This window comes from Hippocampus guttulatus, chromosome 13 (genome assembly GCF_054856545.1).
Source record: "Hippocampus guttulatus isolate MCC_2025c chromosome 13, RoL_Hgut_1.0, whole genome shotgun sequence".
Classification (NCBI taxonomy): domain Eukaryota; kingdom Metazoa; phylum Chordata; class Actinopteri; order Syngnathiformes; family Syngnathidae; genus Hippocampus; species Hippocampus guttulatus.
In genome coordinates this window covers 2,625,022-2,644,799 of record NC_141273.1, presented here as the reverse complement: position 1 = coordinate 2,644,799, position 19,778 = coordinate 2,625,022, and the positions used below count along the sequence as shown (strand labels likewise).

Below are 19,778 nucleotides of genomic sequence, written 5' to 3'. Positions count from 1 at the left end.
CATGGGTTTTCTCCGGGTACTCCGGTTTCCTCCCACATTCCAAAAACATGTGTGGCAGGCTGATTGAACACTCAAAATTATCCCTAGATGTGAGTGTGAGCATGAATGGTTGTTCCTTCTATGTGTGCCCTGCGATTGGCTGGCAACCAGTCCAGGGTGTCCCCCGCCGATTGCCCGAAGACAGCTGGGGTCGACTCCAGCACACTTACGACACTTGTGAGAATAAAGAGGTCCGGCAGCAGCCATCCATCCAGCGGCACCAACGCAGACCGTCCAACAGTGCTGACATTTCTGCTGAACAAAACAGGGCAGTAAAAAATGCTGCCCATTACTTGCGCAAAACGCATTAGCGCCCCGGGGCTGTTAAGCAGCTACAGCCAAATAGCGCTGACATTTCCCATATCAAAATCAGTGTCATGCACAGATTCTTCTCCTGCAAAGAATGTCATGGCCAAAACGCTGAAAACAGTCCACAACAGATCCCCACGAAGGACAGCAAACACCATATGACAAAACAAAAGATAAACAAAACAACAACAAAAAAGCAGAGCTGTTGAAGAGCTCTTGCAGATGGCCGGCAACTACGGCGCCATCTTGAAACTCATGCAAAATTTCCTGTGTGAAGGAGTTCATGATTTTCAGAATTTCCCACAATACTACGTTGCCGGTAGCCATTTAGGTGGGCTAGCCCCGCTAACAAAGCGTCATTTACTGTTAGTCATGCCTTATACGTGTGTTATTATTGGCTATCGTAGTTGTTTGGGGGTGGGGGATGTGGCGGAAAAGCTTTCTTTAGAATCCCAAAACAAACCAGGGATTGGAATCCCACCCAGAAGAAAAGCGAACGACAAAGGGGCTTTGGCTATCCACTCCTGCTTTTCACCAGACCTTAAGCTCTTGCTCTGGCTGTGAGCCACAAACGTCGCCATCGGTTAGCATCCTGAGAGAGCTTCACACAAACGCAGACGTGCTGTAGTTTACCGTGTTCTTGTTAGTAGTTATTGCCAGACAAGAAGATAAGTACAAAACACCCTGGATTGCTCCCTCGTTTTGTTTGTACCTTTATAGTTTACCGTATAATCTGCGCTAATTTTATTTTGTACGTCTGCATTTTCCTGCATGATATCATTGAGTGATAAGCAATTGTTTTACACCCCAATTTTGAATGAGACAACAGCTAGGAGTCGACCAGATAGAACACAGTTGTTGGTTTTTTTCTGGTTGTTTTATTTTTTTGTGTGTAATGGGTGAAAAAAGGAAGGACTAACATTGTGGCTCCTGAACACGCCCAGATGTGCAATTATCCTCCCCCGAGCACAAACAAGGTAAGTCTGGATTAACTTGATTTTTTTTTCTCAAAGAGTTTCAAGCTTTCGATGTTTTTAGGGGATGAAAAAAGTACTTTGATGTAACAGGACAATCAGCCCCAATGGACAAGCCCTTGTTGAGGAATGGGAGCGGTCAAATTGCTCTTGGTCCTCCTTGGACACAGGTTCTTTTATCTCTCAATAATGTGGAAGAAGACCCAACACCACGTTGTCTTTTCTTCAGTTTATCACAACGCAACACGAATCGATTCGGGCTCCTGTGAGTCTCAGATTTCATCAGGCAGCGTCAAAGAAACACATTCATGAGAGACAATATGATAATGAGAGGCAGGGAGGTACGCCTCTCATGCAAATCCCCGAAACAAAGAAAGTAACATGTCATCTGACCCGGTGTGGCTGGAAGAAGGTGGGAGCGGTGAGGTGAGACCAGACCTCCACTCCATTTGGTGTGATGGCGGGAACACAGATACTTGAGATAACAGTTCCTCTTTTGATGTTAAACATGTCCTGTGGAGGGGGGCCCTAAAGTGGTGGGGTTCGAGGGCACTAAAGGTGATTGTAAAAACAGTGAGCAGGAAATACCTTCAACAGCATTCTACATTGTTTCTTTCAAGTGTCTGAACAAACACAACTAACAGAGAGGAATAACACCATAATCATTAAACCTAACTACGTAAAAAGTAGAGACAAAGAAGGCCAAGCAAAGTTCGATCTTGATATGATGACAGAGTATAGACCACTGCTGCTGGTCACAGATCTTGAGATTAGGGTTCCTCTTTGAGGGCACTTGACAGCCTTCAGGGACTTTTAAGAGGTGGTGGAGGCAAGAAAACCCTCGGGGGGCTGTTAATTAACCAAGTGAAAATAGGACTAAACTTCACACTACAATCTTTGTTTTAAGTACTTCAGCAGATGTTCAGGACAGAGACTAGTAATGCATTTTATTTAAAAGCGCCTTTCATGCCACCCAAGGACACTGTACAGACAATAAGAAAATACAATGTAAAAATTAGTAAACGAGATATTATATAAAAACAGGACATAAAATCATAAAATCATAAAAACATAGGAAATGGAAGAGCTATGTGTTGTAGGCAATCCTGAACAGGTGTGTTTTTAGACGGGACTTGAAAGTGGAAAGAGGTGTGCAGTTTTGGAGGTCCGGAGGTAGGTTGTTCCAGAGCTTTGGAGCAGCGTGACTGAAGGCTCTGGCTCCCATGGTGCTCAGTCGGGCAGGGGGCACTGACAGGCGGAGGGAGGACGAGGATCTGAGGGAGCGAGAGGGGATATGCACCTGGAGAAGGTCGGATAGGTAAGGAGGGGCCAGGTTGTGGATGGCCATATATGTATATAGAAGCAGTTTGTAATTGATGCGATGTTGAACAGGGAGCCAGTGAAGCTGTTGGAGAACGGGGGTGATGTGCTGCTGGGAAGATGTTTTTGTGATGATGCAAGCAGAGGCGTTTTGGACCAGCTGGATTTTATGAAGGGACTTTTGAGGTAGGCCGAAGAGGAGAGCGTTGCAGTAATCAAGGCGGGATGTGACAAGACTGTGGACAAGAATAGCAGTGGTGCGGGGGGTGAGGGAAGGGTGAAGTCTGGTAATATTGCGGAGGTGGAAATAAGCAGTGCGGGTGATGGTGTTGATATGCGAGTGGAAGGTGAGCATGCTATCCAGGATGACACCCAGACTCTTAACCTGGGGGGAGGGGGACACTAGGGAGCTGTCAATGTTGAAGGAAAAACTGTTTACTTTGGATAAAGTGGATTTGGTGCCAAGAAGGAGGACTTCAGTTTTATTAGTATTTAATTTAAGAAAGTTTGTTGTGAACCATGTTTTGAGTTCGGAGAGGCAAGAGGTGAGGGAGGGGGGTGGGAGTATGGAGTTTGGCTTGCAGGAGAGGTAGAGCTGGGTGTCATCAGCAAAGCAGTGAAAGTGGATATTAAATTTGCGGAGGATATGGCCAAGAGGCAGGAGGTAGATGATGAAGAGAAGGGGACCTAGGACAGATCCCTGTGGTACACCTGTGGTGACTGGGGAGGGACTAGTGTCAATAGTTCTCATAGCAAGATGAAATTCCTCAACAATGTTCTACTACTACTTCTAGCGGAATAATTCCTTAACACCCGTCACTCCAATTAGTCTGTTAAATCAAGGTTTCTCTGGACTTCTTTATAACTAGTCGGCATACTTGCCTTAACAGTGTTCAACCAATCGAAGCACATGAGGAGGAGTTCCTCATTTAAATAAAAATGAAACCACCCAGTTTTGGAAGGGCATAAAGTTCAGAGGGAACAAACAAAATAGGGATGTAATGTGAACCCTTTCAGAGACAGCGGTTACTAGAGTGCACAGCTTATCATGTTATCGGGTTACAGGGTACATGAAAGGGTTAAAGTGACCCGATATTCTTCCTGTCGTCTATAACAGAAAGTGAACCGAATATAAACCCTGTAATACACAGGTGTCAAACTCAAGGCCTGGGGGCTAGATGTGGTCCATCACATCATTTTAAGTGGACCGCGAAAGTTAATCAAAGATGAAAACGTCCATGATACTTGCTAAAATGTGCACCAAAATTTCACATTTTCATATGTAATAAAGCAGTGACAGATTGTAAGCATTTTCTTGTTACCAAACCCCTCATTACAGTTACAATAGTTGAATAAGACATTATTCTTGACTTCTTCATATAGTTTCAGTCATCACGGCCCTCCACAGTTCTATTGAATACATTTGGCTTTATTGTCCGCTTTATTTCCCTCAAAAACAAAAACAACAAAAAATAGATAAGAATGTATTGCATTTAACATGAATTAAACCCGATGATAAAATATGGTTTGTCGAGACAAAAAAGTTTCAGGTTCGACATAAAAGAACAAGATGCAGTTGTTCCTTCTGAAACTGATCAGGCGTGGTTTACTATCCAACCAAAGACTGAGTGAGACACTCTTTCATCGCAGGTTTTCATCATACACCTTAATCATCACGAGAAGGAGGACCAAGCATCTGATTAGTGGACATTCACACCAGACAGATACCAGTTCCAAAAACACACAATACAGATCAACAACAAGCTCTTCGACCGGCATGATAAGTTGGTTCACTGCCAAAGTCTTTTGTCAGGGAGAACAGTTGAAAGGGAATGTAATCAACCAACTAGACAACGGATCGCAGATACCGTCAGATATGCACTAAAATTTTGCCTAAGCTTGCTAAGGTACCCGTTTCAAAAGGCAAGACAACAAACGTGGAATGGATATGTAATTGGTTTGCATAGATAAAGTACCCATTCAAAGAGTTGTCAAAACTTGTCTTGTTGCCCGTAATGCATCTGTTTGCTCTTAATGACCGTCATGGAATTTTCCGCCGGCTTCCACTTGAGCACACTTGCAGTTTCGCCAATAAATTAACATGAATATTTCAAGCTCGGTGTCTTACATCGTGAAACACCCTGAATTATTATCCACAAACGGGATGAAATGCAACATTTCCTTCAACATGCTTTTTGAGTGGGGCGAGTCAACAATCGAGGTGACATATGTGTCGTCTTCATCTGACAAAAGCATTTTTGTGCAGGAGACAAGGTGTGCGGCGCCAGACGTGCAATGTAAAAGGTTTCCCAATTGGCGATGATGTAATCTACAATTTATATTATAAACGCTCTATGAATAGCTATTCACTAACCCTAACCCCACAATTTATATTTACTGAGTACGGTATTACTGCGTAACCCTTTCAAATAGGCTGTGTCCTTAAACTGAATCTGAAGTCCAGTTCTTTGTTTGTTTTCTATGAGCAACAACCCCCCGCCCCCACTTGAAACCCTGCAACATGCGCTCGCCATCCTTAAAATGCCAACGTGAGTGCACCTGGCTTTTTAATAGGAAGGAGAGATCTGAATCTGTTTGGTCAAATTCATGTTAAAACATGACTCCTTACTGCTGAGTACTTCAAGTTGTAAAGCAAGAATGTTAAAACAGCTCATTTTCATCGCGCCCCCGTTTAGTGTCCTTTGCTCCTACACGTTTGCGGGAAAAAACAGGGCGCGGATGATGAATGAGAACCTGAATTTTGTGCTATGTTGTTTTTTTGTTTTTGTTTTAGGTGGAGGTTAGAAAGGTTAGAAATGCTTATATCCCCATTGTTGGTTTGGGAAATATATATACACACACACACACACACACACACACATTGTTTAGGACAATTTGTTAGGCGACACTTGTACTATGCACAAATAATGTGGCAAAATGGGAAGAAAACAGGTAAACAACATCATAAGAAAAGATTTTAAAACTTCTGTTCAAAGAGAAGTAAACCAGTCATGAAGAGAAAGAGCAAAGTTAAACTGGAGCTCTGACAAGGAACAGACTGAACTCTCGAGCCTCATAAGAATGCATGAAGCGACAGAGAATGAAATCGCAGAGAGTCAATATAGCACTTGCTCCAGATGTTTCATATATCACAAGTTTATGAGAGGTCGGAAGACGAAAATGATGAGGGCTTTCCATCCGAGAACAAAAGTCTGAAGAAGTGGAACCAGAAAACAGTCAGAATAACGGTGAGATGGAATTGTGAATCTGGGGCGGGACTGCTCATTTACAATCCTTCTGAATGTGCCAGTGAGTGGAGACACAAAGGGGAAATATTGCAGTGACCTAATTTGACCAACCAAGGAAGTTTGCCAAATACTGATTTGGAGGACACTTTTTTTTTTTTTTTCAGAAATGTTACATCACTTTAGAGTGTTTTGTTTTAATTTTGCAGAACAATGACTTTTTAATTTGACATGGTCAGAAAACCCAGTCATGGTCTTAACTGGTCTGGAAAGAACTGTGAGTTGACAATTATGGCCAAGACCTTGTGTATGAATTGGCATATAGCTAAGAAAGGCCCACGTAAAGGTATGCATGAATTATTACAATGAATCATCGTGGAAAAACACATTTAAAGACCAATACGCCCTCCTTAATCAGCTGTCCAAACAAAAGTTGTTATTTCTCTCAGAATTATTTCTCTCTCTTCAATTTCTGGAATCAACAGGAGTTGTGGCAGCAGAGAACAGTTTTCGTCATCGGCACGATGAAGCGTTGAAAGTTTTTTTTTTCAGTCAGTTCATTTGTCATGTTTCAGACACTAAGAAAAACCAAAGTTATCTTAAGGAGCAAAACAAAAAAAAAAAAAAGGATACTGTAGTTCCTCTTCTTCACCTGCTTTTGATGACTTCTACCGTTTACCAAAACTCTGTTCCAGCCACTGCCGCACTTCCTTCAGATTGTAAAAAAAAGGCCCCTTGCCGCCCAGATAGCGAACCTTCCCGTGTTGAACGATACACACGCGCTCGTTAGACACACCGTAAGCCACATTAGCATTGTTGTCCATACAGTCGGCGACCAGCTGACACTGCGGGGGCAGAGAAAAGTGATCGATCAGCTTGCGCGCCGCTCCCAGCCTCTCTTCTAAACTCCGATGCTTGCGCACGTCGAAAGAGCAAGAGCCCATAGGTGGGGCCACCCAGCCGTCAGATGGATGAGCCTCGTCAATGTACACCAGCAGAAAATCAGCAACATCACTGAAGTCTTCCACCAACTGCCGGAAAGCCGGCAGGTGGCTGACGAAAGGGGGTCATGTGGCTGAGCCAAAGTTGACCACCAGAGGGCGATCTGACGACTCAAAATCCAAGAGGCGGCATTCATCTCGATTTCGGACCCGCGCGCTACGTTGCTCATCAGGTGTCGGGGTAACCTTTTTGCTCCACCGAGGACTAGCCGACACCTTCACCACTTTGGAGTTAGGCGCCTCACAGCCAAGTTTGACCTAAAGAAACAAGAAGAATAATTGGCATTTACCTCCCAGATCCAGTGACCAAGCGGTGCCATTATATACAGTAAATATTCCCATCCCCGGAATTCTATGGAAAGGAATATCCTTCACTCGTAATAAAAACCTATGCATTAACATTTTTGACTACGATATTACGTGTTACCGGAACTTGCGTAAGCGGAAATTCCACTACCCGTAACCCGGATGGAGGTGTGATGCCGCGGGAGCTTAAGTACACGCAACGCCCACCCGATGCGACGGAAAATACGCAACGCTGAAACAAGTTTTCACTTCGCGTATTTTGATCATCAGATTCTAAACGACGACGAGTTTTCATTGCCGTGCGTTTTACTGTAATTGTGAATGGTTTTAACTTGAACTATTCACTTACGTCCTGGAGAACGCGGCACTAGCTTAAAGGCAGCACCCAGTCGACACGACCGAAGAAACGTGTTCGCTTTGCCGTTTTCATTCATCCGATTCGAAACGAAGACGGGTAAGCGACTTTTTATTGGCGTGCGTTTTACTGTAATTGCGAATAAAGATTTTAACTTTATTCACTTGCGTCGTGTAGATCATCGCATCGAAACGTAGAAGAACTGTAACGACTGGAGCGGAGCGAGTGAAATGCATCCGTTTGAGCGAGGCTGGACACAAATTTAAAAAGATCCAGCAGACACTTGGAGTCGGAAAGACGCAAATCTACGAAACTTTAAACAACAAGGCATCGATTCAACCCCTGATGACAAGCCACCATCCAGCAAGGAAGCAATGCAAATGGCAACAAAAATCCTTCAGTATGCACAAGAATTACCAGACATCGGTGATCAACGGGACAGTTACTTGCAATTAGCAAGAAAACTGTATGACACGCAGGCAAACATTGTCATAAGCCAAAGAACGCATCCAACAAAACAATCCAAAATACAAATTTTTTTCCCAAGACAGAAAAAAATAAACATTAAAATACTGTACGTATTTTACTGTTGTGATTTTTTTGGAATGCACCTGTATTGCAGTTTTTGTTATATAAACAGTTTTTGGACAATATATTTTTTGTATTTTATTGATTGTGTTGTTACACGTGCATTTTGTCGACATACTTGCAGGTTCATAAAGGACATGTACCATGCTCATTTCCCAAATGAGGAATTTCTGTTATCAGGACAAATTGGACAGCGCAAACACGAGTCCGTACTAGAGAATATTTACTGTATAACTTTCAGTGCTGGTGGTACACGATGTACGACTGCGCCTCTCCATTTTGACCTCTTTTGATCTCTTGGACGAGATTTCTGTCATTTCATCCATAGGTCAACAGTCTATGATAAGATTAGCCGAGGAGGAATTGTGACTTTGGTCAAATATTTACAATTGGAACCAATGGTGTAGTGGGGATTTTTTAAGTGGGTGTACGCGATTCTGGGATGTTCTATATATCCATACAGAACATCAATCATAGGCTACAACACCAGTTGAACTAACGTTAAATTTAATGTTTTACTACTCCAAAATAATCACAGGCCAACGTTATTAAGCATAACTCGCATTAGAACAATGATCAACAAACATTTCAATAAAAATTGAATTTGGCGTCGGGAGAAGTGGGTGGACGGCGTACCCCCCCCCCCCCCCCCCCCCCCCCCCGCGTAACGCGCCCACTCCACCCCTGATTGAAACATCATGCCACTGTTTACTTTAAATTGTGTCACGCAAACCGGAATCGCAACCTAAACTCCTGCTGGCACGCCAACGTAAAAAAAAACTGCTCTTCGTTTTTACAAAACAATTACAAAAATCAATCACTCAATAAGGAAATAACATTTGCCACGTCTCTGCTCACTAGATCTTACACTGCACTTTGATGCGGGCAGATCCGGCACAGCTCTCGTTTAACCTGACACGTTATTTCTAGTTCTGCGGTCAGATTACAGAACGACAATGAAATATGATTACGCGAGCACACGTGTGCTTACGGCGCAGCGGAGCTGATCATGCAATACTTCGAGATGACAAAATGAACACAATTATCGGAAAGATATAAGATATCCTTTATTTGTCCCGCAATGGGGAAATTACAATCAGAATTCAAAGTGTCCTTGGGTGTCTTGAAAGGCGCTTATAAATAAAATGTATTATTATTATTATTATTAAAAGTGGACCTCAATACAGTATTTGACATCAGCTGTGCTTATTTCGGCATATGACATATGTTCATTTATATCCCAGTAAAACTCCGAGAAAGTCGCACTGATGGCGTATTGATTAATTACAGGCATATGTGTTAATTTGAGGGTTTACCGTTGTATCGTCGGTTACTCTGCCATCCTTCAGTCTCTCCATCGCCTTACCTTTTTGTAAGCGTCCAGCAAGAAACTGTTCCAGATGGAGCGGAGCCCAGCCGTTGTCAACATGCGACGCCACTCTCCCGAGCCGGCGGACTTGGAGCAACTTAAAAGCGAAACAATGCGCTTCACCAACACCATGGAATCGTACAGCGCCAAGAAGAGGCAGTTTGAAAAGAAACCAGGTAATATTTGGAGTGTCACGAGCAGATCTTCGCTGCCCATCCCCATCTTGTCTCTCTGCACGCGATCGCTCACAGCTGCTACAAGTTGCCGGTCATAGCGCGCCGCGACACACTCTGGTGCGGCTCAGACACTGCCCACATGCCTTCAGCACGGCGCCGTGCACGCTTGCAACTTCATGCGCAAGACAGGGGGGTGAGCACTACGTCATCACAACATTTCGAAAGTCATCGAGTGTGTGTGTGCGAGTGTGTGTGTGTGTGTTCACAGACACACATGACAGAGAGAGAGAGAGAGAGACACACACACACACACGCACACACACACGCTGTCTGATGCTTGCGCACACGACGTGTGTGTGTGTGTGTGTGTAACGGAGTGATATATTGCGTTTAAAATGGCGCCGCGTGAGTGGCAGCCTTTCCAGCAGCTCCTATATTTTGTTGTTCTACTTCTTCCTTTCATAACTTTGCTGCTGTGAATCTGGAATTTCTCCATTGCGAGACTAATGAAGGTTTTCTTATCTTAACTTAAATTATGACGGAAGTGACGCAACAGCGCACAGTATGGCACCAGCTTCCCGCCGTAGTTTAGGCAGAGCTACCAGGGAAGTCACAGGGGAAGGCACATTTCATTGACGGTCCGGATTCATTTCTAGTTTAATTACAATATTTCACTTTGTTTTTCCTTTTTATACGGTGCTGTGTATTTAATTAGTTCCCTGATTTGTTCCGAGTCCACATTGCTTTTTGTGTCGTTATTTAAGTTTTGTCGAATGAAAGTTTTTATCCATTGAGTTAACAGGTACTTTTTTTGTTGCGCAGTTACTTTTGAGACTGAAAAGCCCAGTGACTTCACCTATCCTATACTGTGTTGCAGGTAATGTTGATTTCCTTTTGGTTGTACTGTATATAGTTTTTCGTAGTGAGTAAACCGAGTAAACCGGAAGAAAATCTGCGAAGCGCGCATCAAGGCGTGCGTCGATTACGCTTGTGGCCACGCCCGAAGCCTCGCGGTACGGGATTCCTACGTCACCGCCAACAAATAGTTTCGTGGGTGAATCGAAATAAATTCGGCGCACCGGGACGACAATCAGCTGACAGGTGACACTGATAGAGATAAGATCGGGCCGCCCGAGCCCGCGGGTTGGGTCGGGCTTCTCTCTCGCTGACCTTTTTTTTTGTTCGTTACGAGGCCGTGAATAGTTTTGGCCACGAGAGACCGTGGTTCGCAAATAAACAGAAGTGGCCTCATCACAACACGTGCTCGCATCACAACACAAAACTCTCGCAATGACAGTGCTGGAGCCTATCCCAGCCGTCTTCGGACAGTAGGCGGGGGACACCCTGAACCGGTTGTCAGCCAATCGCAGGGCACACAGAGACGAACATCCGCGCTCACACTCACACCGAGTGACAATTTTGAGTGTTCAATCAGCCAGCCATGCATGTTTTTGGAACGTGGGAGGAAACCGCAGTACCTGGAGTGAACCCACGCAGGCACGGGGTGAACATGCAAACTCCACACAATGTGAAAATGTATTTTTGTTTGGTAAGATGGGTGCTCTCAAATGGAGTGTGTTGTTACAGAGTTGCATGTATTTTTGTTACAAAACTGTTCCTTTGATTCTTTGTTGCTATGTATTATAACGTTCTTACTTCCAAACTGTCAGGCGTAGCAGAGCGCAAATAACAGACAACGGCAAGAAAATACTGCCACAGGTTATTTGATATATTTCCTTCTTCCCACGGGACATGTTCTCTGTGCAAACATTTACATCCTGTGGTGCAACAGTCATTTTGAAGATAAGATGTGATGTTGTAAGACACGGAGATGCGACACAATTCCACATTGACAAACACGATAGGCTGTTTTATTTCTCCACTGTGAATGGTGACAACGATGACCAAGGCAAAAGGTGTTGTGAGATGTGACAGTAAAATTGACGAAGCTACATTACAGTGTGTGCGCTCAGTTAAGTTTACTCAAACTGGAAATAGAGAATCTGATGTGAGAGGTAGCGGGACCAAAATATGCGGAATCAATCACTTTGCTTTGTTATTTACCTCTGAAATGAAATACACAAACACTACAAGGGAATACCCTTGTAGTGTTTGTGTATTTCATGAAACACACAGTGAAAGCAACTGAAAAATTCCTGGCAGCTACAGCCCCATACGGGAAGGTCAAATGTATCTGATCTGACAATGGAAAACATTCTGGGGGTTAAAATTTGTATTGTATAAAGACTACCAAAGCTTGCGAACTAAAAATAGCGTCAAACATGAGACATCAGCACCATATTTGCCACATCAAAATGGCACTGCTGAGGGCATTTGGCGCACACTATTTGGCATTGGCGAGGTGCATGCTAATCAAGAGTGGTTTTACCAAAGCCATTACAGACATATGCAGTTCAGACACTAGCAGATGTTTCAGCAATAGAATGACACGGCAAATCAAATGCTAACAGAGAGGCGGCCCAAAGGATGCAAAAGGTTGGTTCTCTTAAATTCCGGGAAGGGATAGGAGTGGATCCCACAAGTGAAGACAAGGATAAGACCGTATGACAAAAATATGATTATTAACAAAAACAACGCAGGAGCAACAAAGCACAACTGAGGACGCTGGTAACAAAGAACCAGGAAAATGCCGAACAAACCAAAAGCGCTTGCAAAAGGTGAGGAGTAGTGATGGGTCCAGCAACACCGATGCGTCGACGCATGCGTCAAGCTCGCAGAGCAACCCACGTGTCGGTGCGCGTGCTGCTTTGTGACGATCACGTGACCCAACACATGAACTGCGTCGACTCAGTCTTTGCTGCGTTGACTCAGTCCAGGGGGCCTCGACGCAGCAAAAGCCCGCCACACAGTCTTTATAAGGAAGTGCGTCGAGCGACACGATGCCACCTGCCGAAACAAGCCAGACCTCAACCTCGCTCGAAAGACATCATCAGGCGTCGACAGGTATGGCAGCCTCGGTTACACGCTCCCTAGTATTATCGCTGTTTTTGTCATTTTCCTTAGTTTTTGGCGACCCTGAGCGGCTTACTTACACGAGGGAAAAGTTGCTTAGCATTGGGGAGTCTATGTTCAGTCTTTTTTCACCAGCACACGAAAATCCACAAGGTTTTTCGGAGCTAATCGCGAACGGAGCGGCTGCGCTGTACGGAGCATGGAAACGCCGCCGGAGGAGGGGGAAGCGAGCCGACGTGCTCGTCAAGCTCCGGCAGCGTGGATTTCGAACCCCGCTCCCATCGATCCATCTTGCTAATCTATGATCTCTGCCAAACAAGATGGATGAACTTCTCCTCACAAAGACCAACAAAACCTTTGCACGTTCTGCTGCGCTCTGCTTCACTGAAACCTGGCTCAGTGACCGCCACCCGGATTCCGTGCTTCCGCCTTCTCCGAGCCGACCGCGGCACGGAGCTATCAGGGAAATCGAAAGGTGGTGGGATTTGCTTCTATATCAACGAAGAATGGTGCAATGATGTCACAAAACTCGACGCACACTGCAGCCCGGACCTGGAGTCACTGTCTTTAAACTGCAAGCCATTCTACTCGCCACGTGAGTTCACCTCCTTTTTACTAGTCGGTGTTTACATTGCGCCACAAGCTAACGCTAACACGGCGATACAAACGCTAGCTGAACAAGTAAACAAACTTGAACTAAAATACCCAGAGTCACCCCTGATCATTTTGGGCAATTTTAATAGAGCACATCTTAACCGTGAACTTCCCAGATATAAGCAGCACATCGACTGTTTCACCAGAGAAGGCAACATTCTAGACCACTGCTATACAACAATCAAAAATTCATACCGATCGATCGCCCGTGCAGCATTGGGTCTTTCTGACCACAATTTAATCCACTTAATACCTACATACAGACAGAAACTCAGATGTGTTAAACCGGTTATTAAGACTGTGAAAAAATGGACAGATGAAGCAAAGCTAGCTCTACAAGAATGCTTAGACTGCACTGATTGGGGCGTCTTTGAAACTTCAACGGGCACACTGGATGAATACACAGACACTGTAACATCATACATCAGTTTCTGTGAGGACATGTGTGTACCAACGAAATCCTTCCGCTCCTTCAACAATAACAAGCCATGGTTTACTCCCAAACTCAGGCAGCTCAGGAAAGAGAAAGAGGCCGCATTTAGAAGTGGAGATCGGGCATTGTACAAACACGCCCGAAACCAATTGTTTCCATCACTTGGGACCGCTACATCCACTACAACGGCTTTCCTCTGCCCTTTATCTATGATCACGATATCTGGTTGGTTCGCCATTACCATCTTGTCAGTCTGGATCTGGAAGTCCCACAGGATCTTCGCTCTGTCATTCTCCACCACCTTCGGAGGTGTTTCCCATTTTGACCTTGGGGTTTCCAGTCCATACTTTGCACAGATGTTTCGGTAGACTATGCCAGCCACCTGGTTATGGCGTTCCATGTAGGCTTTCCCTGCCAGCATCTTACACCCTGCAGTTATGTGTTTGATTGTCTCAGGTGCCTCTTTGCACAACCTACACCTTGGGTCTTGTCTGGTGTGGTATATCTGGGCCTCGATGGCTCTGGTGCTCAGGGCCTGCTACTGAGCAGCCAGGATGAGTGCCTCTGTGCTATCCTTGAGGCCAGCCCTCTCTAGCCACTGATAGGACTTCTTGAGATCAGCCACTTCAGTTATGGTCCGGTGGTACATCCCGTGTAGGGGCTTGTCCTCCCATGATGGTCCCTCTTCCAGCGCCTCATCCTCTGTTCCCCATTGTCTGAGACATTCTCCGAGTACGTCATCCGTTGGAGCCTTCTCCTTGATGTATTCATGGAGCTTGGATGTTTCATCCTGGACAGTGGCTCTCACACTCACTAGTCCCCGGCCTCCTTCCTTTCGGCTTGCGTACAGTCTCAGGGTGCTGGATTTGGGATGGAACCCTCCGTGCATGGTTAGGAGCTTTTGGGTCTTAACGTCCGTGGTCTGAATCTCTTCCTTTGGCCACCTTATTATTCCTGCAGGGTATCTGATCACTGGCAAGGCATAGCTGTTTATTGCCCGGGTCTGATTCTTGCCATTGAGCTGGCTTCTTAGGACTTGCCTCACTCGCTGGAGGTATTTGGCCGTAGCCGCTTTCCTTGTTGCCAGTTCGAGGTTGCCATTGGCTTGTGGTATACCGAGGTACTTGTCCGTCAAGTCTAGCAAGTCTAGTCTGCAAAGATTGCTTTTATTACACGTGAAATTTTTTTCACATTATCTCAATCGAGCTAATCACTGGACCACCGGGCCGGTCCAGTGATTAGCACGTCGACTTCACAGTGCAGAGGTACCGGGTTCAATTCCAGCTCCGGCCTCCCTGTGTGGAGTTTGCATGTTCTCCCTGGGCCTGCGTGGGTTTTCTCCCACATTCCAAAAAGGTGCATGGCGGGGTGATTGAACACTCAAAATTGTCTCTAGGTGTGAGTGTGGGCGTGGATAGTTGTTCGTCTCTGTGTGCCCTGCGATTGGCTGGTAACTGGTTCAGAGTGTCCCCCACCTACTGCCCGAAGACAGCTGGGATAGGCTCCAGCACCCCCCCGTGACCCTTGTGAGGATAAGCGGGTCGAAAAATGGATGGATGGATGGATTATCTCAATCTTGGCAATGAGTTCTCCACGTCATTGTCCAATAAATAAATATTTAAATCAATTCCCGATTTTCATCACTCAATTCTCGATGCTCGTTGATCATGACTTACATTCGTATGGAGTTATTTGAGATTTTTCTTTCACTCACGAAAGGGTACATACAATTTTAGGTATGATACAAATGATACAATAATTGACTGTGCCCTGGATAGTGAGCTATTTATATTATCTTTGCTGGAGTCACTTTTTTTCCACGCTCCAGCTGCTTGCGTGGCTCGGCCCAGGCTCTGCCATCCATGGTAATGGACGCACAACTAGACATTGGCCGAGCAGCGTATAGGGCAGGGGTGCCCAAACCTTTTGGATCGAAGATCTACTTTTCGATCAACTAACCTCCCGGGATCTACCCTTACCGGCGCGCGCATGCGCACGCGTACGCGTATGCGCACGCGCACACGCACACACACACACACGCGCGCACGCCATGATGAGAAACAGCTTGAAACGGAGGCATGCGACGCACTTTTGCAGCTTGTTAACTATCGTAGCTCACACGTACCGTTTTAAAGTGCTTCCCTGGGCCCTCCTAGATTCCTATTCTTTGCTCGTGCCCTCGGTGAATTGTACACGAAGCAAACTCTGAATGAGAATCATGACGATAAAAGATAGAGCGCAACAGCTTTGATCACAAGCTGCAATTGCAAACTGCTGAGCGCTAACAACTTCCGGTGACGTAATCACGCGCCACCGTAAATTTAAGATTTACCTGCTTTATTTTATTTTTTTAAATAGTTTTTGGTGAAAATGAGACTGATAAGATGATTAGGGTGCAGTGTATATTAACACAAAAAATATATTACTAACATGTACAAAGACACACAAATGGTTGTTTTGATTTTTTTTCTCCTCGACACTCCTCGGAACTACTTAGGACCTGTCTTAGATCTACCGGTAGATCAGGATCGACCTAATGGGCACCCCTGGTATAGGGGGATTGGATTAAGTCGTTTGCATTCGAAGGGCCCTCTCAAACAGGCAAATTTCAGACACGCAAAAAAAAAAAAAGAGGGTGTGGCAATTTTAGACTCTAATCATTGTTGTTAAAATAAAAATTTGGATGAAAAATCGAAACAACTTGGGAACTGTTGTATTTGTATTCATGCATACGGTGGGAGGACCTTGGGTATTCTAGTTTAATTAACCCTTTCATCCACCCTTTACACTGTAGTAACCGCTGTCCACGAAAGGGTTAACCGTTAACTTTCTTCCACAGTTGTCAGGAAGATTAAAATGTTTTGGATTACTTGAAAACAGGTTCTTGCGTCTTTCATCAACAACAGTATGACATTCATGTCACTGCAAATGAGTTGTATTCATGACCAAATTGAGCATTTCCATCACAAAACGAAGCACTTTAGTGCAGTGCATCACCAATCTTTGCAGTGGGTGACCTGAGCAACGGTACCAGTTCAAGTTCTTTCCGTCCATAATGCGTAAAGTGTCAAAATGGCACGCTCAAAGTGATGGTCATTGTATTGACAAAACTTCCAGAAACATATTGTACAATTACATGTACTGTCTAAGTGAAAAGGGAATACTGTGGTACCTCTGCTTACGAACGTCTCTTCAGACGAAATTTTCAAAATGACTCAATAGGAAAACATTGCCTCTTGTTATGAAAGAAGATTCAAGATACCCAAGGTAAAAATACAGTATGGGCTGTCACTCGCAGCTCCGAGTTTCCTGAACGCAACATACTTTTAGCTGCTCTGTCATTGGCTATTACCGAGCATCATCCTGGCATCCCAATGGCTAAGAGTGACCTCGACCGCACCTGTCTATGTGTGTAGAATCTACACAGTATATCTACACTGTTGAGATAGATAAATAGATGTGTCCATGCAGGGCCCTCTTCATTCATAGTTTTACGTCAATCTGAATCACCCAGAAAAAGTGTTCACCAGATGGTGATGTTTGCCTTGGACATTTTCGAAGGATTGTTAAAAGCCGATAAAAGCAAATGTCCTTGGATCAGTTCTTTACAAAACGCCAGGCAAAAAACACTTCTGAGAGACAACATGAACTAAAGAGGGCAACAAAAAAAAAACGATGAGGGCACAGTTAAAAGTTAAATGACCATTATTTTCATTCTTTATTCTTTGTTTTTTTTTAGATGATGCACAACTCTCACTTATTGTGCAATAATCAAATTGTAACATGTATTTGTTACATATTTTGATGCATTTGTATGCTTTAGGAAACATTTATGTTTGAATTTTGCGAGGGCTCGGAACGAATTAGGGCATTTACATGGAAAACGCGTCTCTACTTACAAAATTTTCTAGCTAGGAAATTTCTTCCAGAGCCAATTAATTTCCTAAGTGGAGGTACCACTGTACTTTGAATTTATCCACTTAAAGCTATACAGGCTTTATAATTAGAAAATGGTGTCTACAAAAAAATCATTCATTCAAAAATGTTTTTCAGAGACTTTAATTGGGCAGTTGCTCATCTGGAAGGAATTTGAAACTGGAACTGGAGGGTTGGAGTTGCCTCATCACTCATTCACTCATGTGATGTGAATATAAACGTAAGAGTGTCAGCGGAATTAACAATGAAGGGTTTGTACCAATGAAAATTTGTACCAAACACAATAATAAGACCAAAAGAAAGTTCAGTTGCCCACACTGAACTAAACATTGAACGTTAAAATCTTGATGGCATTTGTCATATTCCTGACTTTATTTTCTCTCAAAAGGAATAAGACTGTCAGAACCCAAAACAGTATAGCCGCGATACAGAAGGGCACCTTATTTTCTTGAAACACTGCAAGTAGATAAATATTCATGCAACTTTAGAAACATCTCTGGTTAGATCTCTAAGGCTAACAATACAACTTTGAATTCTTACGAAATATCAAGATTATTCTCCACATTCTTTTTCTCAGCGTCACAGTTGATGGACTTTGTCATGATATATGCTGATCATCGCGTTCAGTCTGTACAATAGAGGTACTAAAAATGACCACCGTCGTCTGGTATATGTACAATTTACTACCTACAAAGTACAACAGCTAGCATGTAATAAAATATGTAAACAAATTTGTTGTTGTTGGGGGGTTTTTTTGGACACAGTTGACTGTGACGATTGATTAGAATTCACACTTTGACCATTGAATTTATTTCCGTATACACGTGTTAACAATGTTATAGTACTGCATTTGTGTTTCTCCTCACACTTCCATAGAAAAAGAGAATAATAGGCAAGGAAACTAACATACAGTTTTGCAAAAAAAAAAAGAAAAGAAAAAAAAAAGATCAGAATACCAGTGGCTGTGCAGGGAATACCAGAGCTATTTTTTTCCCCAGAGCTCATGTTTTTGGGATGTCCAAATGTGGGTGGGGTTTAGTTCCGTCAAATTCAGTCATTTTGCATCAAATAGGATATTGTCCAAGTTGAAGACTGTAGACTTTACGGTTATACTGCAAGTTAGAATCACATGCATTTTACAATCATTTGCTTTTTTTTTTTTTTTTTTTCCCCAAGAGAATCCCCACAACTTTAAACAAACCGTGTCAGACAATCAGAATAATTGTACTAAATACGATTTCAACGAGAACAGATTCACTGAGTGCTGTCCATTTGCTCACTTGATTTCATTTTATACACAGAAATAGCTGTTTTCTTTTTGTTTTTAACCTCCATTTTTCTTTTGCTCAAAGCAAAAATAAATAAGACGTCACACTATTATTTAGAAACCATACAAATTTCTCATATTCTGATACAACAAGAGTCCCCTTTTTTTGTGTGTGTTTGTTTTGTCGTTGAAACCTCGAACAACGACCGTACGCTTTGACCCCTTCTTGTTAAGCACTACAAGTTGCTTACATGCGATAATGGTCAAGCCTATGAGTCTTTTTGTAACATACAAAATAGGTTGTTGTTTTTTTTTTGTTTGTTTGTTTTGTTTTTTTGCCTCGTCACAGATCACATTGCTCTAAAAGTCACTTAGGAGAATGATGTAGCTGGGAAATAGTTCTATACTGATAATGTCTCTGACCAGATAGAATAGTAAGGTCTCTAAAGTCGCTATTAAGCCTCCTCTGTATGCTTACAGAAGTAAGTGTGCTTTATATTACAGTACATGTCATCAGTTCAGCTACTCAGCAGAGTAAAGCATCATTCATTCAAGTTCCATTGTAATACCATCATTTGTCATTTCTTCTCACCCCAAACCCCCCCCAAAACAACAACAACAAAAAAAGTCATACGTACTTGAAGTGCTGTCTTTTCCTTTTTGGCTCTCTTATTGACTGCGAATCTCAGTCACACGTAATACTCCTTATCCTTATTCTTTTGCTTTTTATGGCTGCCTTTCGAGCTCTGCTGCTTGTCCTTGATGACAGTACCATTGCTCTGTGCTGAGTTGGTGATATAGTTCCTGCTCTCATCCACCTGGTAGGAGCCTTC

The 19,778-nt window shown here is 43.6% G+C and overlaps 1 protein-coding gene across 1 annotated transcript; it reads right to left on the bottom strand.

Annotated features, from left to right (window-relative positions):
* Positions 1–1,536: 1,536 nt before the first annotated feature.
* Positions 1,537–9,897, bottom strand: dio2 (iodothyronine deiodinase 2). Its single transcript, XM_086127455.1, has 2 exons — positions 9,504–9,897; positions 1,537–7,146 (listed from the first exon to the last, which is right to left on the bottom strand). Exons 1-2 carry the CDS (start codon positions 9,726–9,728, stop codon positions 6,556–6,558), a joined length of 816 nt encoding a protein of 271 aa, XP_085983581.1. The 5' UTR covers positions 9,729–9,897; the 3' UTR covers positions 1,537–6,555.
* Positions 9,898–19,778: the final 9,881 nt, after the last annotated feature.